General features: G+C 40.3%; 1 protein-coding gene across 1 annotated transcript in view; it reads right to left on the bottom strand.

Annotated features, from left to right (window-relative positions):
• Positions 1–16,305, bottom strand: part of gramd1bb (GRAM domain containing 1Bb) — a 37,219-nt gene extending 20,914 nt beyond the window's left edge. Inside the window, exons 1-4 of the mRNA XM_008275973.1 lie at positions 16,160–16,305; positions 8,867–9,077; positions 1,026–1,046; positions 277–300 (exon numbers count right to left, since the gene is read on the bottom strand). Coding sequence (XP_008274195.1) covers positions 277–300; positions 1,026–1,046; positions 8,867–9,077; positions 16,160–16,305 — 402 coding nt within the window. The remainder of the gene's footprint in view (positions 1–276; positions 301–1,025; positions 1,047–8,866; positions 9,078–16,159) is intronic.
• Between the last annotated feature and the right edge of the window lie 8,398 nt (positions 16,306–24,703).

The following is a 24,703-nucleotide window of genomic DNA, read 5'->3' as shown; positions in this document are numbered from 1 at the left end:
ATACAGTCAATGCTCATTTAAATGGAATAAATAAGACCACTGGCAAAGAAGCAGTCTGTAGTTAAAACTAAACGGCTTTAGTTGGGCAAATATTGAAGATATGAGTTGATTTAACTTCACTCCTCTAGAGTGTGGCTTTGCTATTAGGTGATAACAACACTGAGCGAAGTCAATGGAATGAGAAACAGGCAGGAGGGACGTTAAAATCCCACCAGTCTGGGAGCAAGAGAGACAGAAAGATATCCAGGGTTGCACAAGAATACAAGTCATGCTTACTCTCAGGATGTGTTGTCTTTCATGCTGGGGAGAGAGGGGAAGAGTGTACACACAGGGAATAAAAAAAAAGGAATAAAACAACATAAAATGGGAAAAAAGAAACTCCAATAAAGATACTTCTGGAGAAAATAAGTTTCCAACGTAAGTCCGACACACTCAATCTCGCTTAGTCTGTGGACTTAATGATATATACTGGCACGATTTAGTGTAAAAGTTGGCTGAAAATGATTGCTAAGATTTCATCTGCGAGAACAGTGATGGTGTCAGAAATAGTGTTAGGACACCACCTTGTGGTGTAACACTAGACTGCAACACTGTGGCTTGGTTGAGACTAAACTGAGTACGTCATGAAGAATAATCTTTTGTAAAATATTTAAATGTTACGTCTTGTGTTTAATGTATTGCACTACTGCAGTCATTTTATTTTCCTGCTTCCCTACATTAGACCACCTGTTGCTCTTTAAAGCCCACGCTAATTCCAGCCTGGAGGACCAGTAACCCACATTAGACGTTTGGTGCTCCAGTAAACAGGGTCAAGGACAATGACCTTTCAATTCCTAAGCAGTGTTTGTCACTATAACAAGTCCAGGACACTTCAGGAGTCACACGTATGACATGAGCACACAGCAACACACACACACACACCCACACCCACACCCACACACACACATCCACACACACACGCACACGCACACAAACCTTAAATGACAAAAAAACACACAGTGGAAATAAAACAAGGTTTGACTTACGTTGTACCAGCTTTGGCTCTTCTGTGGAAAGAGAAAAAGAAACAGGAAGAGAGAGGGTATTTAATACTGTGAAACAGATATACACACAAGGTATGAATCATGATCATCCTTCTAAAAAGTACAGCAGGTGTCAAAGTCCTCCTGTATCTCACACACACTTTCCTGACAGTATTTACAGTGAAATATCAACACTATTCAGATTATGTGTGCCATTTTGAACCTCAAAGTGATGTGGGAAATGCAGGATGAAATTCTCTTTCAGTTCACTGATTTATGCACTTCAAAATAAATAAAAAAAGAAAAGGATTTCAGAGGTAAGTCTGCTCCTTGATCAGGTGGAACTGAAAGTAACTTCACTCCAAACCTCATGTAGAGTGTTAGCAAACTGTGTTACTGGGCTTTTATTTATTCAACACTGTCCTATACTATGTCCATCTCTGTTTATAAAAACCTTTCTGTTACCTTTCTGGAAATAAGCGTTTTGAATATGAATCTTTTACATTTGTCTGATTTAAAACAAACAAACAAAAACATCTTTGTGAGAGCTGTGAAGATGCCGAAGTAAATTAGTTGGAATAAATGCTTCTTGGTTTTTATGAAATATTTCAGTGGTCCCTTGCTGTCACATATTTTTGTGTGCTCTTCATAAACAACCAGTTGATTATGTTACACTTTTATACCAGCAGAGGGCAGCAGAGATATTTCCTAATTGTGACAATGACATTACATTTTCCAGCCATATAGACACACTTTCCATTCTGATAGTCTAAGAGCAAAACTCCAAGACAGGAAACATGCAGGTGATCATTCAAAGGGCGAAACAAGGAAGAGGAAACAAGAAGGGGAATAAAGGCAAAAAAAAAAAAGAAAAGAAAAGAAAAGAAAAGAAAAATCACACAGCATGTGTCGGATGACAGATGTAAAATAAATAAATCACTATATTTTAAGATGAAGCAATAGAAAATTAACGATAGATACAATTTTACATTTCTTTCTTTAAGGATGTTTTGATTATAGATTAGTTTGAATAGCTGTAGTTTGACCGTTTGTAGCAAGAGCACTGTTAAACATTAGCACATTTCTGTTTACTTGATAAGACTAATTATTATAATATAATTGAAGACTGAGACAAATATTATATGTTAATTTGGGTTTTGAACATTGTATTTTCATAATTAGCTTTACCAAAAAACATGCATCACAAGCTAAATTAAGTACCACTAGCTGTAAATTTGTCATTCCAAACACCAGAAACAATTTTCTTTTCATCCTGAGTTTTGTGTGTGCCTGTTGCTTTGGTGGTTATCTGCTGTGTGTGGCGTCAGCGAGCTGCAGAAAGAGGCCCGAGGCCTGGCTGTGACGATAGCTGCGCTAATGTGGGCTAATCTGATTTGAAGGTGACAGAGACACGAGAGAGGAATTACTTTGAGGCCACTGTCTGGATAAGGTGTGCATGTGTGCCACTGTGTTTGACTTTGTGTGACTGTAAGCTAATGAGGCTGTGAGATTTATAACAGAATTGTTTTAACAAATATAAACGAGTTACTGGGATTGTGTACATGTGGGGCATTTAAAAGGCAGTAACAGCAGAGAGACATGATAGAGTGCTCATAAGTGATGTGCTGTTCCAAATCTAAGCTTAAAATCATGCTATTTTATCAAAATCAGATTATTCTACATATTATTTAAAAGTTGAGTCATAAATAGACTGTTTGTGAGAACCAGAATCAGCAAAAAAACAAAACTTTGGTGCTCCTTGTTGCAACTCACAACCTACTAGTGACTTAGCTGCAATCAAAAGTCATATGACTAAAATTCAGGGACTTCTTGGCTGAACTGCAGGCTGTGTTTAAACAGAACACAGAGGAGACAAGTATGGAAATAAATTAAAGAGATAATTAATAATAGTATGTAGAGTGACCATTTTCCCCCAGTCATAGTATAACCTATAATGGGGGCACTTGGAAAAATGCTCTAAACGTTAAGTCCAGGTTTTGTAAAGTAAGTAATGAAAGAAATTCAACTTTTGTTTATGTACATTTGTTTTGATGATTTATGGCATTTTAACTATGCCTTATTGGATAAAAGACACTTTTGCATTCTCATAGTTGTGCTGTTTCCAGTGAGATGCAGGACTAATTTTGCAATGAAAAATGAGGTCACAGTGAGTAAAAATGTGACAGGAGCACTAAACGGCCAGAACTGCTTGAGGCTCAGAGGGTTAAAATAAAATAATAATACAAAAGTTTTATCTAGGACTTCTCTGTGATTTACATTATATGTGTTTTGGTTTGATTTAGTTTGAAATTTGTCATTTGTCACTGCAGACAAACAGTAAAGCGGCCGTAGTTTTCAGATTAATAAATGCAGAATCTGTAACATTTTTAAATGCTCAATATCATAAAGTTCTAAAAATTATTGTCCTTTCACATTAATTCAAGGGAATGGGAAGCACTGGAGAGGACAAGAGGGACTGAAACTGGGGATCCTATAGTCGCACAGCTATGGGGGAAGTGGAGGGCCGGGGGGATTCAAATGGGGGCCAGCAGGGATTGTCAATGGGTCAAATGAAAACAAGAAGAAATGCTTACTTTAATCAGGTTTAGTCTGTCATACTGAAAGAAAATTAAAGAGAAAACAAAATGTTAACCAAAGCAGCGAGCAACATGAACATAGAAAGAAATGGAAACTGAGAGAGAAGACGCTGAGCGCCAAAGAGTTTGTGGCTCGAAATACAACTCTGAGGTACAAAACTGCCGTTATAATGCAACAGTGTCAGAGGGTTTATGTTGTCACTGTGCTCCTAAACCTGACTGCATTTGGCCTACTGCTTATTATCGTTGTGCCATTGTCACTATTATCATCATTTATCCATTCTTGCACAGGGGCACGGTGGCACCTTTTCGCTGAATGAACTCATTTGGATTGCATTAGGGTTTGGGCGATCAGGCTCACGTGGCTGGGATGACCTCACGCCATGTCTGGGGTCATGTGACCACTGTGGACCACAGAGGCTCATGTGGGGTTTTTGCAGCAAGGGGGGTGGTGTGGGGAGGTTTTGAATAGGAGGAGTCATGTAATCAATTACTATTTGTATGAGTGAATGCATAGCAGCAAAGAAAGGAATGTCATTACACCAAACTCCCATTTACCAATTCTTCTGTCTGAGTCTGTTAAATTTTGACACAAAAGACCATTTTGCCAGGAGACCCTATGTACTGGCTTGTTAAATACTCAGCCTATATATTCAATGAGTGACAAAAAAGTGGGATGAAGTGTGACAAGTAGCAAATTAGATGGATGAAGCAACAATTCAGGCAATGCACTAAAACGTGACACCAGCCTGCAGTACGTTTGGACGACGGGAAGGGGGATTTTGGGCTTGTGGCGTGAGAAAAGGAGGGATTCTCTCATGTGGCTAAGAGAGGCTGCTCAAATAATGATGTAGTCCTGGAGCTCTGGACAGGGATGCTGGCAGGACTTTTTAAGAGTTTATCCTTCTACAGAAGGGCAGTTGCAGAGATAAAGCTCTTATTACCACAGTGTAACAGTGAGGTAAGTTTGTAAAGAGAGGTTTAGGACACACATCGGAGGAGGACAGAGGAAGATGAGAGAAAGGAATTTCGACAATTATTTGCAATATGGATTTTATTAGGGATTTGCACTAGAAACATTTATTTTTCATTACGGAAATATTTGACATAATCCTCTTCATAAATGTATGGGTGCAGTTGTTGTCTATACTGATCCTTTTATTTCTCTACATTTGAATTGCAAAAAAGAGCTTATCATGATCCTGATCAGTTTGTATAACAAGCTTCATACAAATATTGCATATTACAAGTAATTTGCTACATTTCATATCACCAGAAAGTTAAATAAACGAAAGAACAGTAGAGGACTGGGAAGGAGAGGAAGTGAGTGAAGTTGTGTGGGGTTATTGGGAGTAATATATGTCCATCTGCTATGGTTGTGGGTGCAGATGTGGCTTGCAACGGTCACAGTGTGCACAGGGGGCAGGCTGGGTTCAGGCTGAAGCATTCCAAACAGGGCTCGAACATTTCCACAGAGCAGCTCACAAGACAGGAGGCGTTGCAGAGGGGAAGGGTGGGCACAGAAATATTTGAAGAACAGAAAAAAAGAGTAATGCTTACTTTGGAAAGTCGCTTGTGAGACTAGCATGCAATCAGGAGAAGAACAAAGAAAAAAATCAGATCGAAAAAACGAAAACGAAACGAAATAAACTGCAAGAAGAAACAGCTGAAAGTACGAACAGAAGAGCCGAACAGTCATTAACAGTCAAGATGGCACACATTATCATATGGCATGTAGCAGCAGCAGCAGAGAGAGAAGGCGTGCACACTGTGTCGTGGAGACAAAAAACAGAGTGATTTAAAACAGAAGAGACAGATGAAGACAGAATGAGAAGGTCGATAAAGGAAAGAGTGGCATGGCTTCTGCCTAATGCTTTGGGAGCCCAAATCGGAGCCACATGCTCCTTTCATGAAACAACGTAAATGTGAAACTTGTCATCCATTAGTGATTTTTCTTGTGAAGAGAAATGCAAATGAGAGGGGGACAAGTTAAATAAGGACCTAGTCCACCTGAAACCTGAGGCAAAACAACTCAAAAATTTAATTTTTAGTCATTTAAAAAAAACAAAAAACAAACATTGTTCAGCAAGCCCCTTACATTTTGATATTTGTAAGATTTCTTCCAATTCTAGCCTCTAACCTTTATTAGGTTTAAAAATTCCCCAAACTGTGAGTACGCACCTGTTTTGTCAATATGACAGATACTCTAGTCTTGATTTCATCGTGTGTGACATTTAAAAAAGAAGCAAGCCAAGTGAAGCTTAGTTAACGTCAGATTAGTTAAGCCTCTGAACCCAAAATCGGTTGGTGTGTTTCAAAGCATGCTACATTCAAAAAAGCCCAAATTACACAATTTTTTTAGAGCTTTAAAATGTAAAATATGCTTTCTGATGGGATTTAAAAAGGTGATATGCACTTCTGTTGAGGCAACTGATAAAAGCTAAATTATTTATCTAAGCTCATTATCTACATGTCCATTTAAAAAAGTGCCAAAAAATATTCATTCACACCAGTGCAACTGAGAATCCATCACTGTCTCATCTGCCACCCGGAGTTATGGCAATTCTGTGACTATTTGACTGACTTTGATATACTTGATCAATAAAATAAATGCAATATGGCTGTGGGCACTGAATAATCATAATCAAAGAATTTCAGCTTTTGTTCTTACTTTTTTGATGCTTATGGAATTTTAACTTTGTTGTTCTGCACCACAGATATTTCTCTCTCTACTTCTAGTCGTGGCTGTACTGATTCCATAGAAGTGCAGGACTTTATAATTTGCCCACAGTAAGTAGAAATGTGATGGGAATAAAAACCAAGCAAAAATTGTTTGAGGTTCAGAAGGTTAACTAATCACAATTTAACTCTGTCTAGTACAGCAGGGTTTTACTACTTCATTGCAGAGCTAATGAGAGTACTGACTGGCAGCATTTCAATACTCAACCATCCTTTCTAACATTCAATAAAGGTTTTAGCAAGGGAGATATGACTTCAGAGACTGTGGAGCAAATGATATGTAAAAATGAAAGGCTGAAATGGAGAGAAGAGTGCGATCTCTCCAGAGGAGGGAGAGTGATAGTTACAGCTCATAACACGAAGTCAATAACCAATCATATCACATACGTCACTACAGTAGAAAAAAACAAACGAAGCAGGGCCAACTCTGCCGTAGTTATGCAGTCACAGTGAGCGGCTGCATACAAGAGTTTACATGTCATCGGGTCTGCCAAGTTACTCAGACGATAACAAATGTAATGCAAGATGGCCGGCTGGTGCCGTAGTTTGGCAGGAATAAAATCACAGAGAAAAGCATGTGGCTGCTAGTCTTACTTCAATATCCTTTTGATTTATTTATGCTTTTAGCAAGAATGTTACAGTCTTACTCCATATAAACATTTAGATTGTACAACCAAACCTTCACATGAACTCTCAAATTTGTATTACTGTATTTGTATTAACCCTCTGAACCCCAAAACCTGTTGGTGGGCTTGAAAGGCATGTTTTCTTTAAAAAAAAAGTTTCAAAACCATTTCACCATATATCAGAACCAGAAAGAGTAAAAAACAGAAAAAACAGACAGATTTTCAAATTTCGGATGGCCCTTGAACTTACTGTTTGTGACTTACAGTTTCAGCTGGAGATGTAACCAATTTCATATCTGGATATTTCAAGAAAATGACTTAATTCAATATATCTCATTGAAAAAATGGCCCACATTAACCATTTACTCTGTCCTCATTCTGTAAAAACCCAAAAATTCTTAATGTTTTGGCACAACAGTGAAGTCACCAGTGAGTCAGCTGTGGCCAACAATTATATGACAAAAATTTAGGGTTTTTGGTTGAACTTCGAGCTGCATGGCGGCTTGGTGGTTAGCACCGTTGCCTCGCAGCTAGAAGGTCCCCAGTTCGCGTGGAGTTTGCATGTTCTGCCCGTGGCAGCGTGGGTTCTCCCCGGGTTCTCTGGCTTCCTCCAAAAACATGTTGAGGTTAACTGGTGATTCTAAATTGTCCGTAGGTGTGAATGTGAGTGTGCTTGGTTGTCTGTCTCTAAGTGTAGCCCTGTGATAGACTGGTGACCTGTCCAGGGTGTCCCCTGCCTTCGTCCTGAGTCAGCTGGGATAGACTCCAGCGATCCTGGTGAGGATTAAGTGGTGTATAGATAATGGATGGATGGATGGTTGAACTAAAGGCTGTCTATATGAAACATGTGAAAAATCTAAGTAGCAAAGTATCTGTAGTGTGTAGAGTCTGCCTTGTTTTCCAGTACTGGTAACAGCTGTGGACAAGACAAAAAAAATGCTGATTCTAGGTTTCTTCGGGTTTTGTAAAACAAATTATCAAAGAAATTCAACTTTTGCTATCTGTTTTCTTAAAATTGTATGGCATTATATGGGTGCCTGGATAGCTCAGCGGGTAGGGCAGGCGACCCATGTACAGGGGCTACAGTCCCTGACGCAGCGGCCCGGGTTCGATTCCACCCAGCGGCTAATTTGCTGCATGTCATTCCCCCACTCTCCTCCCCATGTTTCTCTGTCTGTCTTTCACTGTTGCTGTCAATAAAGCCGGAAAAGGCCAAAAATAAATCTTCAAAAAAAAAAAAATTGTATGGCATTATAATTGTGTCATACGAGACAAAAGTCATTTCTGAGTTCTCTCTTCTTCTAGCTGTGGTTGTGCTGTTTCCATTCAGGTGCAGGACTTCATATTGCAGTAAAAAGAGCCCACAGTGAGCAATAATCTAACAGGAGTACAAAATGCTTAGAAACTGCTTAGGGTTCAGAGAGTTAAAGCGGATGCAACAATTACAATTTCCAGTGTATGGAGTCGTAATGTGTGCTACTTACATTTTTGGTCAGACTCCGCTCATAGTTTCAAAGAAGTATCTTTGGCCTTATCCTGATTGGTCTAACCTTAATGTATGTCTGTAAAATTGGCGTCCTGTGTTTCAGGGCCTTTGACAAGATAGTCAATGAAAATGTTAGGGCAGCTTTATGCTGCACTACTGAGGATCTGTCTTCACAGTGCACTCTTTCCAGTGGAAAGGAAACACTGTTGAGCCTTTTTGACACAGCTACGTGTGGGTTTAGTGGTCAAAATCCTCAGAGCTAGAGAAATAAATATGTCTTGAACATGGGTGAAAGTGCACCACATTTCAACCTGTGAGACTACCTTTCAGTTCTATCAGATGGCAAGAGTAAGACTGCTTCAAACAGGTAAACAGGAGCGTCTCCTGGTCACTCACCTTTGAGTTCTTTCCCCCGCTTCGTGCTGACTGCAGGGAATACGTTCTCTGGACAACCTGCTCAGGCGTGGAGGGGGACTTGTCAGAGGAGTGGTCTGAACCCTTCTCCACCATGTTCTCACCCTCCTGGCTCTGTGGTGTGGGAGAGCGCGAGCGTTTACGCAGGACTGGTGAGCAGGCGGGTGTGCTCTTGTTTGAGTTACTGGCAGTGCTAAAAGAAAAGAGGAGAAAAGAAGAAAGAGGGAGGAGAAGATCATTTCCACATTCATCCCAGTGCTATTTACTTTTACAACAAAAGTTAAGATGCAACATATCGACCTCTATGCAAGACAGTGCCATTCATTTACAGGCCAGTGTGGACAGCAGCACAACACAAACACTGTTTCCTCAGACTTACATCACTTGAGGCTTAACAGGCTTGAAGCACCATGTGCTAACCTGGCTAATAACGGCTAAGCTGATACGGGAACTCCACATCAACAACAACAACAACAACAATGAGGAAAACAAATACTGTAAGATGTTGTCACACACAGGTCCAGAGGATTTTCTCAGTAATATGGGGTATATATAGCAACAAGGGAAGGAATCTGTGTGTATTTTTAGCTCATTGTCAGTTTAAGAAATTTACTGGAAAATCATCAGCTGTTCATTTTAACTTATGTGAAACTTGACTCCCTACGGAATTTAAGGATCTTTTTTGCTAAAATGCTACAACAAGGGGTACATGATGAAACGGCAGGTTAATCGAAATTGAACAACAGCACAATATTCTGTTATCTCAAATTGTGTTGCATATAAATTTGCTGTAATATCTAACAGATCTCCAGCAAACTGGAGGGACTGTTATCTTAAAACAGGCAGTGCCAGTCTGTCTATCGTACACTAAGTTCCTATCAGGTAGCCTCTGTGATCCAGAACTAGACACTCACTTCTCAACACACACGCACACACACACACACACACACACACACACACCAGTGGCTCAGCAACAAGCCTTCTCCTCACAATGACAGAAGCTAACAAAAGGCTCTGTAAGTGATCTGTGTGACAGTGCGCCTGCCAGGCCTGGTTACTTGACATGGCGTTATGCAAGCCATTACGTCACTGCCAGCCAATGGCCGCCGTCATTGGCCATGAATTACTGATCTACTGTTACATGCAGGACTTTGATGCAGCTTAGAGTCCTGAATCAGAGAGAGCCGCGTTGACAGCTTCTGTCTGACTGTCGGGGTCTTCTCTACCAATAGATGGTTGATTTTAAAAGGCAAGGACATCACAGAGCCTTCCCATCTGTTTAATGCAGCGAGATAAATAATGCACGTCTGGTGTGTTATGGTACCTCTGACATCAATTTATATGATTACCAAATGGTCTGCTGTTCTGCGGATGATCATTCTCCCTGCAGTGTACATTGTGTACTCTGCATTGACTACTGATTAGTCCTTCCTGACATGATTAGGAGTAAATGAATGGAAAACCTCTCTTAAAAACCATTAATTGTTGAAAATGTATGCCATTTATGGCACCGCTCAGTGGCAGGTAAATGCCAAATGAGACTGCAGTTTGAAATCTCTGCAGTTCTACTACACATTTATTACTACTTCTTGTGTTTTTTCAGTGTTTTATATTATTTCTGGATTATAGAGTGGTTTACGTCACCTGTCAGGGTATATCATGCACCGCAAAATGGTAGGAAGCTGACTGCGTTCATATTGAGCACGCAGGATAATCAGTGTTCGCTCCAGAAGACTGCCCATGTTACACAAACATACAGCACACAAGCCATTTGGCAGAACCAGGCGAGGTTTCAGTTTAGCAGAGGTGCTAAGCAGCTCAGACCCTGTTGCATCTCTTTTGTGAAGAGTTTTGTTTGTGGGCGACATCTTAAACAACTTCCACATTAATCATTGAATATATAAGAAGAATATATAATTTGTTATGTAAATCAGCACCTGTGGCTACATGTGTTTTTTTTCTTGTTTCATAAGTGTATACATTTTTTATAAAGTAAGCAGAGGTGGTCTTTATTTCAGGCACGGCACATCAAGACACTGTGGAAAGCCAATGTGCATGGTGCTTGGGTGATGCAGAATGGCACGTTCTCATGAGCGCAGCACACAGCTGTTGTGTTTTCCGTTCCTGGTTGATGTGTAAACCAACATGACGCAGGAACAGCCCAGTGAACATCCTGTGTGTGTCTTTTTGGAGTTCAACACTGAATGTGGAGCAGAGAAAATTAGTTGTTTTTTTTTTTTTAGGTCTTGGAGGCATTTCATGACTAGTCATTAAAAACTTCGGTTGAACTAATTTCCATTTTCTATTTTTAGGTGGGAAGCGGTGGCACTGTTGTGTCACAGCAAAAAGGTTCTGTGTTCGATTCTGCTGATTTGCTGGGGGTCTTTCTTTTTGAAGTTTGCCGGCTTGGGTTTTCTCTGCGTGCTCTGGCTGCCTCCCACAGAGTGCACGGCAGGTTAATTGGTGATTCTAAACTGGCTGGAGGTCATGAGCATGCATGTTGTTTGTCTCTTTGTATTGGCTGTGTGATGGACTGTTCAGTGTCAGCTGGGATAGGCTTCAGCCCCCCTTGAACCTCTACAGAATAAAGCAGCTAAATCTAATGGATGGATGGATTATTGAGTGGGATGCGACCCCTCTTACTCTACGGCAGGTACATGCTTAACAGTACTTGTTGGGCTTGCAATAGTCTGTTGTCTGTCTTGTGTCTTCTCTGACAACAGAGGGAGTTTTTTTTTAGTAAAGATTGCAGTCCAGGGACAACTTGGTATTCCAAATTCTATCAATCAATTAAACTCCTTTTATATTAATTTCTAAAGATTACACCATCAATTATACAATTTCAAAGTACAATTTGATGACTTGGGTACAAAACAATACCCATTTTTGAAATACAAACGAAATACAGAGTTTGTATTACAAAATCAATTTTCCCAACATGGTATTGGGTGTAAGTAAATAGGTTATTCAGTTCAATTTAATAGTTCAATTTAATTCAGTTTAATTATTTGTCCCCTGGGGGCAATTCAAAGGCATGTAGAGCAGTTGGACACAGAACGGTACATTAGTTATGTAGTTAGTCAAAACTAAAACCAGGTATAATCAGTAGGTGACGTGTTGTTGTTTTTTTTTTTTTGCTGGGATGGCCCAGTGGGAATTCTCCCCTACACCAACACCGCCAACCAACACACTCACCTATGTAACTGAATTCTTGGCATTACAACAGCAATTACAATTTCAGTTTGACAGAACTGCTAAAACGTTAAGAACATATTTTGTGCAGGTATATTCTTTTACTGGACATTAAGCATTTTTGTAATGCTTAATTTTCAAAACTGGGGTAGTTTAGTTTTTAATGGTCAGAGTAGTCACAGCTCCGCTTCAACGGTACATTAAACATCCATCCATCCATTATCTATACACCGCTTAATCCTCATTATGGTTGCGGGGGGTCTGGAGCCTATCCCAGCTGACTTAGGGCGAAGGCAGGGGACACCCTGGACACCTTGACAAAGGTTAGGACTGAGAGAAAAAGGTGCAATCTCAAATGTGCTACTTAAGCACAACAGACAGTGCTGTGAAATTGTCAAAACACAGCACAGTCAGTCTTTGTTTAGACTGCTGGCAAATCAGATTCTCATATCAGATCTTCGGGACAGGCAGTCTGCAACTAATCTTCATTGGTTGCTGTGTTAACAGGCTGTTAACACATACACAAAAAACTAGTTTTTGTCAATTTAGTAAATTCTAAACCAATTAAAAATTATCTATTAATTTCCATATACTTGGAAATATTTTTGCTTGAATAGTAACAACTTGGTAGGCAATTATAAATCTTTGGCTATTGAGGAAAACTGATGAAAATTCAAACGACGACATTCAAACAGAAATGCAGTGGAGTTTGATGGAGAAAACAAACAGATCATACAGACAAACAGTAACTAACAGTCACTATCATGGCACACTGGTGAGACTGCTTTCCAACATGGAAACATAAGAAATGGAAATCCACCATCTTGCCCACAACAACAGTCTGCCAGTTCTATATATTTTGGCACTTGTCCACCACAGATTGGTATTCTCCATGTTTTCGTCCACAGCAGTGCTCGTAGCAATCAATCTGGAAACAGTCTGGATATACCAAAAGCTGATTTGAATCTGAACAAGGTCTTTTGATATTTCACAGCTATGGTCAGGGCCATAGACTTTAGTTTGCACAAACCTCAGGGAAATAAAAGATCAGTTTGTCAGGTAGACTAGACTGACATATTCAACTAAACATCCTTTCTGGCCCTGCAGTCCCTCTGCTATGAGATGATAGAGAAGGGGGGAAGGAAGGTCAACAAGTTAGATGTATTTTGGTCATTTTGCTAACAAGAGGAATGGCATCCCCACTCCTATCATATCCTGGGTATAACCACACCAGGTGAAACACAAAAACTATATATCTAAAACAGCTTGTCAACCATGTACAACTAAATTAGTATCGGGGACTTTGTGTAATTTGATGACTGAACTCTAAAACTAATAACCAGAACTGCAGAACTCATTCTTGACAACTGGGATTATCAGCCAACACAGATATATCTTGAGCGAGAAGATTACCCAGAAGTACAGAGTGTCTCAAACCATGAAAAATGTGCTAGTTGGTACAGTGTTTAATCCAAATAAATGTATCTATAAACAGTATATTTATAGCAATCTAACAGATACCAAATGTCAGTAGGTCCCATCACCTACATCACCTACTGCACCCATCACCACTGCACAGTCTAATGCAAACAATGTCCTGTGCAAATACCACCAATTTCTCTGCCTATGCAGACAAAGACAGCACCTTCATACAATGTGCCAGTGGTTCTCAGCAGGTTAGGGCTGAAAGGTGCAAGACTGGGTTGTGTGAAATCCAGATTAATGCAAGTCTGACAAGTAGCTTGGTTGCTTTGGTGAAAACAATTGAGACCAAAGACAACATTACATACAGAAAAATTAGTGTCATCAAGAAAAGCAAAGAATGCCTGAAGAGCAATGCATAACGCATTTGGTAACAGAAACTAGCAAATACAAGAGAAAAAACATCAAAAAAACATTGCTCATCTGTTCATCTGCTTCACCTCCATGCAGAAAGTCACAGAATCTGTCTGGGACAGGAAGCCTCACTTGTTGTTTTTGGCGAAAGAGGAATTAACGGATCACCTCTCCTTTCCAGATACATGGCAGTAAACAATGCAAACACTGATCCATCATCAGCATATGAATGACTAAACCCGACCAGTCATTCACACAACAGTTTGCTCTTTGAACCAGCATGGTAAGTGTGGATGGAGCGAACATGCAGCTGAGAAGAGCAGACAAAAGCATCTATCACAAGTGTTTTGTTAGTAACTGCTTCATGAAACACAATACTGAGACATAAAGCGAGAGTACCTGTCAGAGCATTATCTCCTGACTGTAGTGCCTGGGGAATTTAATGAATGACAAACAATGAGTTCAGACGTAAGCTGTAGAATATACAGTCCAGCACCATGTCTACTATGACAAACCTATGATATATTGGTTACTGCAGATGCTATGAGGTGCAATAATATAAAAAAGACATATACTGTATGTACAAAATGATTGTTTTCAAATCAAATTTTCATTCAATAGGAAATGGTTTTAGCACCACTCACGAGTCACTGAGTTATACAGTTGGACTAATTAAGTGACCTGAAGACTGCTCTCTGTCTACATCTTTCTTAAGTGACATATTACCAAGAGCCGACAAACAATTTAACAATTAAAAAGCCATATCACTTGGAGCACCGCCCACCTGACTACAAAGCACAAATAAAGCTCAGCCCAGAACGAATATTGCTATAGCAACAGTGAACAGAGAGAGTGGTTTAAATATTCAATGTGTGCGACTAAATATACTCAAGCAGCTCTGCTGTTAGAGATGCTGTCTGAGCAGGAAATACAGCAGGAAGGTAATGCGACAGACCATACCGCACGTCCCACCTGGGCTCAGTTAGTGCACATTTAATGATGAGCTGATATGTCAATGACTTAATACCAATATTTATCGCTCAAACACTGATTATGAACTTTGTATTTTACAATATTTTGGGATACTGAAGAGGAAATTCATTCTAAAGTTGAGTGAAATGTTTTTAATCGGATACATGCAATAGAAATGGCTATGAGAAGAATTTCTGTGTACATGAGTACAGCTTGCATAATGAGGAATACCTACAAGAATCCTCTGTGGTTGAAAGCAGTAACTTTCATTGAGCTTATGATGTTCATTGATAAATGAGTGATAAATGATGACTGAATGATGAATGAATTTATTGATTATGCACACTGAAGAGCACCTGTTACAAAGCAACAATATGACTGTTATCCTGTTCAGTCCAATAAAATGGAAAATGTTACAGTCAATAAATCACAACTGATTTTGATCCAAACTTCTTTCAGCTAGCATGGTAGCTTTAAATTATTAAAAATATTGAATTCTCAATTTTTTGAACTGCACAGCATATTCATTTGCATACTATGCCAGAAAACTTGATCCCAGAGGCTCGAATATAGAACTCATCTGCATTACAGAGCTCTGCACAGAGACAACTGACTTCAAGGTGCTGATCAGAGGGGATCCTGACATGTCAGAGTCACTCGAAATAGGTCAAGTTCTTACATACACAGTGAAAGGGGAAAAAATGAAAGAAAAACAAGCCTGCTGTTTGCACCACTTTGTTACAGTCTTTTCTTTAAATAAGCTCTAAAGCTTTAAATCCAACCGGCTCAAGCTGTCCAAACGCTCAGCTTCACAATAGAACAGAGTTCCGGGCCTTTCTGAGGGCCCCACTTGTTTTCACAGTTTTGCTGACCCTGGAAAATACCCATCTGGCAGTGACCCTTCAGCTCTGCTCGGTTTGAAAAGACCATGAGGAGCACCACGCTCACCGGCAACCACTGCGCATGCACACACAGGACTGCGCATACAGTACACAGAAGCAGACATAAACATGGGCATGCGCGTGAACACGGAGCACATACGCCCACCTATTGCAGAAATACATAACAGCCCACTCTGTTTCACTGAACTGATAAAATTAGTAGCATCACGCACGTAATCTGCAAAACAACACAAACTAAACCACCTCTGCATTTTAATGCACCCATGCACGGTGCAGATTATATAAGCGAAGCCATCCCACCCCACCCATCCACACTCTCTGGCACATAACACATACGCACACCCTCATACATGCATCACAGAGTCCGCCATACCCATGCTGAAAGACACAATCCCTCAACACCTCGCCGTAGCAGCCCTCAAGGCAGCGACAGCCCTCGTTGGCCACCGCCACACACTCAAACACCACCATATCCTCGTAGGCAACTCCCAGTAATGAGCTGTTCACCCAGCGGATCATCCCACGGACCGCGCGTTGCACTTTCTTTTCCCGCTCCGTGTACAAGAAGAAAGGTAGCTGGACAGATAAACAGAGAGAGAGAGGGAGGATGAGAGAGAGAGAGAGAGAGAGCGAGCGAGAGAGAGAAAAGGTGGAAGAAGCAGGCAGGGAGATTTTCTTTAGCAGGCTTAGGGCCACTGATCTTCCCCGACCAGCTCTGATCTCCTAATAACCAGCTTACATTGCCCTTAACACCCCCTGCCAAAGAAGAAACATTGGTGGTCTGAGGTGCAGGTGCCCCCCCCCCCCTCCGCCTCGGACTCTCCTTTTAAATAGCAGATCTCGCCGAGCAGGGAAGTCGATCATTATGCAGGTTCCATGTAGTTTGGGGCTGAACGCAGGCAGGTAAAGCAGGCAGTTGTTCCCAGCACTAACCTGCTCGTAGCCATGTAGAGAGCCGCTCCGCAGCGATCACCCCCTTTCAAACGGCTTCATTCATGCAGTGGGAGCCTCGGATGAGGCACAGGAGGAAGGAGAGGAGGTGGATGAGGAGAGGGGGGAGAGGAGAGACGAGAGAGAGGGATGAGGGATAAAGGGGAGGAGGGTGGACGAGTTCCGGAGCATGCCAGGAAGATGAGAGGGAAAGGAGGAGGAAGCGGACGCAGCAGAGGGAGATAAAAAGAACGTATTTTCCCAACAGATGGAGAGACACCAGTGAAGCTGGATATCACACTTTGTTTTTCCTTTTGTCTCTATCATTCACTCTCTTCTCCTTTGTCTAATGGAGGCTGATAAGCTCCCGCTTGCTCTTAGCAACCTGCACTTTTCCATCCCCCCTTTTTCTTCCACCGCTCTCCCAGCCGTTGGATCATCTGCCTGCTTATTGCTTCCCCCTAGTATCCAAGTGAGGCTCTTCTCTTGCGATTTCTGCTCCTGGTTCACAGAATTTCACGGCTGCAGATCGACAATAGATGGAAGGAGATTGAGAGAGAATGTGCAAGCCAGGCTAAAGAGGGAGAGAGAGAGAGAGAGAGAGAGAGAGAGAGAGAGAGAGAGCGAGAGCCAGAGAGAGAGCCAGAGAGAGAGAGAGACAGAGGCAGAGCAAATGAGGAAAGAGATGGCTTTCACTTTGCATTCCACCTCTACTCGGTGCTGATGCACTGAGCCTGCTGCTTCCTCAATTATTCATGTGTTTCATGAATGGAGGGGCTGACATCACTGGCATTCAGGTCACTTTACATTCGAAGCTCCTTCTAAATCACATAATAAGTGAGGCCAGGCTTTGTGGTAAACACCTTTCATTTGTTCAGACACACACAGACACATGCAAATCCACTTGTTTTTTGGTTTTGGTTTCCCACCCCCTGTTGAAAACTAGACATGTAACTTACAGTCAGTAATTAGCAAGAGTAGATCAAGAAGTAGGTTTTCTCAACATTAAAATATCAAATAAAACCATTTTTAACATTGATGTTTTGTTATTTCACTGTCCCTTCAGGCCACTGTGTTCCCATTGTGCAATATGTTCCCATAAATACAGAAAAAATAAAATATGAAAAATTGTCCGTTTTGTATCATTACCATTCATTTGATTTTGTATGTTTTTTATTTCATTTCATTTGTACAGCATCCAGACCCCCCCAAAAATGGCCTTTTAATACAGTCTGAAGAACAGCTTTGGTCATTAGTCATCCCTGTTGCAGTGTAAAGAGCTGCCTTAAGTTAATTTCATTGATGTTAATTTTGTATTTGAAGGACCAGCCGCAACATTAACAAAACATGCCCCCTAAATGTAAAGGAAAATGTGATTTAAACTTCAGATGAATTTACAGTACTTTTCCCTAAATCAGTTAAAACAAATTATTTCTTATGGTAGGACTACACGATTATGATGTCTCATTTAAAGATTCTTAAAGTCCATTTGTGGAATGGAAAAGTGCCTAAATTATCTGAAGCTTGTATTGTTTTATGGCAGTTCTACTAACAATAGTGGATTTAAAATGGTTCTATGATTTGTTATGTCACAGTCAGAAAAGCACAGGTGTACATAATAAAATGAATCATGTCTAAATCCCACTGTTCCCACTTCAGGGTGCTGGTATTTTATATGCTGGCTCATGGCCACACTGGTCAAATTCTATCCAAACTGTTTTACATTTCAGACAAAAAAAAACAAAACAAAAAAAAGCTAGAGAAAGAAGACGTGTGTGTCCATCTATTGCCATACGGTGCATTATGTTCATGCTTGTTTTATATATTGATCCCAAAAAAGATATCAACTCATCTCTTTACACAAATCTGATGTGTATGTCCTTTAGTTTCATCGGTGGGTCTGAATCAGTGACAAACAGGTCCATATTTCATGCACCTAAGTTTAAAAGCCTTGTTGCACTCTGTTTTTAGAAATGTACCAACTTTTTAACCTCTGTGTGGCAAAAAACAAAACAAACAAACAAAAAAACACAATTCAGATTTTCTTTTCCAATTTCCCAGCATTCACTTTGGGGTTACGCGCAAATCTAAAATGTGTATAAAAGAAGGTGGATGAAAATGCAACTACTGTCACATCATGCTGGAACCATCAAAAAGCATGGTTCATGTGCCTAACCTACTATAAAAAGTCCAAATATCCACAGTGCGGAAGGCCAGTTATAATGATTAAAATGTTAGGAATGATAAAGACATATGAAATTCTCCTTAACAACATAATTTGGAACATTACTAGCCTGTGAAATTCAGTTGTTACCTAAAGCTTTGTTGGAAGAGGCCTAATTTCAAACATGCACATAGGTCAATCAGCTGTTGCAGAAAATGCCAGTTATATCCTGAAATCTTTATCCACATGACTGGAACTGGATGGAGAATACAACAGTTATGGTAGATGCATGGTTACTGTAGTGTTTATGAATTCTTTCGTAAACATGTTTCCACGTGAGACTTAAGAGACAAAAAATCTTCAAAAAAAAAAAAGTCAGCTATTGCCATTTACTAGTTACAATCAAATGACAACACGAACTGTCAAATATATATTTCACTGTATTTCCACAGCTCATTGTTTTAAGTGGAATCATATTAAGCCTAAACCAACACTAGGAGGCCTAACAAACATGGCAGGAAAGGTAATTTTAAGGGAATTCACTCACATTTACCTCTATTACCACAGTCAGTAATCACCTCTGCAGTGTTTCCTCTAGGATGTTTTTCAGCAGCGGGAGCAGGCTCCCCAGGGAGCGGTGGCAGCAAAAACAAATGACACTTGACTGCAGATTTTACTTTTACAACCTATTTATTGAATGGCCAGTTGAAAATGGCTTTTTAAAGGCTGAATGTAAATTTAAAAATAAAATAAAATAAAATGCTATTAAATACATAAAAATTAAAACAATAAATAATAATTTCTTGATGGGGCTGTAGAATGAGTGGCAAAGTTTGCACCCAGACTGAATTTCTCTGGGTTTTTGTATGGAAGCGCTCTAAGGCTCTGTTGGAGGGAATTTCTCCAAGAGGTGGCCGCTGATGCTCAGCAGCAGACAAACTGCCAGCTGATCCCCTGCAGCCTGTTTTAGAACATTCCTATCAGGACAGAGTAAAGTGGCATTGCTGATCATTGCTCTTACAATGGAAATACACGGAATTTATTTATTATTTTATTTTATGTTTTTATTTATTTAACAGTAATATTGACCTGTATATTATGCAACAAAAAAAATAAGAAAGGGAAAAAATGGTTCATGTACACTCCCCATTATCAGTGTGGTAGAGCCTTGAGTGGAACTGGCTATTTTTTTCAACCCATGTTGGGTCCCAGCCTGACCGCCTGAGCTCCCCTTTAGGTTCTCCTCCTCTACTCTCATCTCTCTCTCCTGCTCCTCCACTCGGCTCTCCTTCACTCTGTTCCACTGGTCCTCCCTGTCTAATGTTACTTGTCTTATACGATTACATAAAACATTAACGTTAGATCATTTACACTCATATCACATCTGATTACAGTGTTAACACTACTTTTTTACCAAACCATCATCATTTATGAGTCAGTAAAAGGCTAATGAAAGCTGGCTAGCATCATCTTCATCAGGTGTCTTCCTCTTCTTAGAGAAATATTTGAACAAGCTTATATGAAGATGCAGTCAGCCGTTCCATCATGGCGTGTAGATATTAGCTTGATGCTATCAGCTAGTTTACTCATGTTAGCGACACTGAGTTGGCATCGGGCCCAATTAACTTACGCTACCGATATTTTGCGTAACGTTAGCTGGCTATCAATATTTTGCAAATGTCTATTCAACTTGTTAAATTTATTCTGAGTTACCGTAAGCTAATAAGTCTACCTTTCCTCCGGTAAGTGGCTGCCCTGTTCTCCAGGACGACCCTCCTCTGACTCTCTGACCTGGAGCCTGGTGATGGACGTGACGTCACTTTCAAGGCCGCGCTCACACGAGTAATTACTGTCGTATTAGCCCCCAAAGAGTAGATACTGAGCAAGATAGTTATCTGTAGTTTACCTTAGTACGTCTTGCGAGTACCCGACCCAGTGCAAGACTCTGCTGTGAAGGTGGAGGCATGTGGCGGTGGTGTATTATTTTTAATTTAAAAAAAAAAAAAAGAGAAATTTGAAGGAGCGACGGCGAGGATTAAGGAATGGCGGCCCGCCACTCCTAAATGAATGTAGAGGAAACACTGCTCTGTATCTCTATAAAAAAGCAAACTGGACTCTTAGATGTGCTGCTGGAAAGACTTGACCCCGGGGCTGCAGCAATGCTGGCTGCCTCTGTGGGAGCGCTGAGCAGAGCCATGCTATGGAACAAAGGGAGCTGGTCCACTGAGTTGGACCACTGTGTGCCCAGATAAGCCTGCCGAGCCTCACACCAACAACTGACCTACTTAGAGGACCTCTGGTCTCATTATTGTTGCACCCAAGAGACACGCAGATGGACAAACTGACCACACACACATGGTATGTAGTGGACATCCATGGGTGCATAGATGTTGACTACCTCATCCTAACCAGTGATGACTGACAGGCTTGAATAGTTTCCATTTCATTTTGTCTAATTATCATTGGTGTACATGTAAGCAGCACACCTTAAGACTCGTACGATTTTCTCCATCTTTTGGAGAGGAAGACGTGCTGTTTACAGAGTTGTCATGGCAACACCAATGTGGTGACGCCTGGCTGGGTCGGAAATGTCTGTCAGCCCGACTGTGTCGGCCGTGCAGTTACCATGGCAGCCTGTCAAGCCATTCATGTGCACCACCACTTGAACTGTTCCCAACAAGAGGGAGAAAGCAAGAGCTGGAGGAGGGTGTGTTTGTGTGTTTGTAAGGGGGTGACGCTGCAGCATAATGCTTTAACACACATGATTAGTTATCTACAAAGCCCTAGAGTTAAAGTGCACTTTGCTGTCAACATGTTCAGAGTGACAGGCGATCAATGGGGTCGGACAGCTGATGTCTCCATTCTATACCAAGGAAGGAGATAGTTTGAAAGATCAGGACACAACTTTTCCTGCATGAATGTGTCAGCATAGTAAAAAAGGAAGCAAACACAGAATAAGAACACTATAAATACTGTACGCAATGTATGTCACCAGCTATCCTAAAACTATTTAAATCGAGTCCCATGAGCATAACCTAAAGATTTAGTCCCAGGCTTAATTAAATTCTTAATTATCCCTGCTGTGTGACAACTTAACATAGACAGGCCTATAACAATTCTTAGGCTCTCATTGAAGCTGTGACCTACTGTACGTACCATAGGGTCCAAGGACCTGTTTTAAAAGCAGATATAATTATATGCACTGATTTAAATTCAAAAGCACAACTTGGTGAGGTAATTTAAGGACCTTGTGGAGATGTCAGAGAGGGGTAGGAGGGGACAGGAAACTGGCAACCGGATTAAGACCCTGTGGGACACTTTGTCCCAGTGGGACGGGACGCAGCCACTGCCATCTGCAAAGGATATACAGACGGAAGGAGGCAGGCTGAGTAACAACACGGTGGGCAGAGAGAGAGTGAGGGGCAGAGAGAAAGAAAGCATGGATACCTGACATTAGTCCAAGGTAGAGAAACAAAGTGAAATGAGGAGATTTATGGGTGAGAGGGATGTCCTGATCAAGACTTAATATTTAGTATTTAATCCACATTTCAAGTACATTAATTCTTATTATGCTTGATCATTGAATTGCTCTGCAATCCATCAAGAACAAATGTCAGAAAATGCATTGTAGAGCTGTAGCACCTAGTTGTTCCACCAGGTGGAGCCTCTTAATGTTTACTCCTGTAGCGACTCAAGGAGGCAGTGGCTTTGACTGCAGGCAGTTTCATATTGGCCAGCAGAGAGCATTGACAGGATATAGCTAGCAATGGGTCACCATGACAAAGGTTTCTGTGACTCTTAAAAGGCTGTGGCCAGAGCTCATGTGTTTTAAACAAGTCTATGGCAAGATGAGGGTAGTGCTTCATTTCCCAGTGGCATATGTGACAGGGGTGACTTTGCAACAGCAATATAAGCAGGGGACAAAGGTCCACTGTGTTTAAATTGTGTTTAAATTAACTGATTAATTCATGATAACGTTGCTGCTTACTTGTTAAGAAAATGATTAAAAATATGCCACATATTGTGAACCTCCTTACAACACCTGTGTGACAGTGGATTTAAATTGACTGGGGTTAAGTTAAAGCTGATGCTGATCAATTAAAAAATGCCTTTACTGGCGCTGATCTCTAATCCCTAATGGGTGACAAAGGTAACCTTTGTTAGCACCACAATGCTTGAACAAAGCCCCAAAATGTCTTTAAGCATGATGGGAAAAATGGGAAACTCAGTTTGGTGTTATCTTGCAACAGGTGTGCTACTACTGACTGTATCCTAAAAATAGAAAACTAGGATTTTGATCAACAGAAATAGTTATAATCAATTGATCCTCATTTTTCAATCAGGCTAAAAAAAAAAAAAAAGGACATTTTCTGTGACGTATTTTAAACTTTTGAACTCAAGTCATCAACAAACCCATTTGGGATTTCAACAAAATTCAACAGTTCCTATGAATGCATAACTAAAATGAACCACCAGGCCTGAAGGCAATGATGCACAAAATAATGTTATCTACAATGTATGAGTATTGACATGTTCATCAAAATTTGGTCCAGTCAATCTTGTGACAGAATTCCACTGAACATGTACGCTATTTCTCACTTTTCAGATGACATTTTACTGGTCACTCTGGATGACACAAATATATCCAATACAGGAGCCTGCACACAAAAGGTCAATTTCATGGCCAAAACAGTATAATTTTTAATAGCTCTACTCCTGACAGTAAATGGAAATTCAATCTCAAGTTTTACGTGATTCCATTTTATTATGTAGTAGTTAAATGTGTTTCTTCTTTTTCATTGTAAATATAAGTAACCTTAAAACAAACGGGGAAAAGCTCATTCCAGCTTTTTCAACTGTTATGTCATTTATCACATTGAACTATTTCTGCATGTTATCAAGTATAAATACATGCAGGGAGCAGCTGTAGATTGTCTATTTATGCCTATAGTAACAACACAAATGACTCCTATTTTAGTTTAAAAAAAAATCTATTTCAACAATTGCACTTCTATACACAGATGCAAACAAAGGTTACAAGGTAAATTGACTTAGTAAACAAAAAGCTTTTGTTTGCTGTTGAACATTAGTATTAGGGATTAAAGAAAGGGAGGAGGTTCTGATTGCGCTTCTAAAAAGCCTAATGGCAAAATGGCACTATTGTTTAGACAGGCTTTATAAGAGAAAGAGAAAAAGTGTATGGAGCACTAATGTGTACTCTTTTTTTATCATACAGCCATCAGAGATAGACAGATACACATTACTGTCAGTACCCAAACACAGCTTCTAGTCCATTAATAATGAGGCTGGTAGAGACCAAAGGAAGATGAAACATTCAATTCCACAGCATGACATGACTGATGCTTTACAGTTGGTTGGCAGTGAATTCATTTTGTTTGCTACATAAAATTATCTTGTCGATACTGAGATAGTCATTCTGTAATGACTGTACAACCTTATAGGTGATAGTCTACATTGTTCTGTTGTAAAAATAAAAGCATAAATTAAACAAATTTAAAAAGTGTTCATAAAACTGGAGATAATTTTTTGATGCGATGCACCAAAAGCGATGCTCAAAGTGTTCAAATTTCGATCCATTAGTACTCAGTGATCACCGCAGCCATCATCAAACTGATCTCTTTTGCACACTTTCAGACAGACAGATATAAAAACACCTGCCAAAGCCTTTGTAGTCATTCCTGCTATCATAGGGTCCATGACCACATTTTGCCATACGCGCGCACACACGTGAAAACAACACCAGCTATGCAACTGGTAAATATTAAACTTTAGGATTAATGCACACACACACACACACACACA

This window comes from Stegastes partitus, unplaced genomic scaffold, assembly GCF_000690725.1.
Source record: "Stegastes partitus isolate 25-593 unplaced genomic scaffold, Stegastes_partitus-1.0.2 Scaffold62, whole genome shotgun sequence".
NCBI lineage: Eukaryota > Metazoa > Chordata > Actinopteri > Pomacentridae > Stegastes > Stegastes partitus.
Note: the sequence above shows the minus strand (reverse complement) of the source record. Positions and strands in the feature narration are given on the sequence as shown.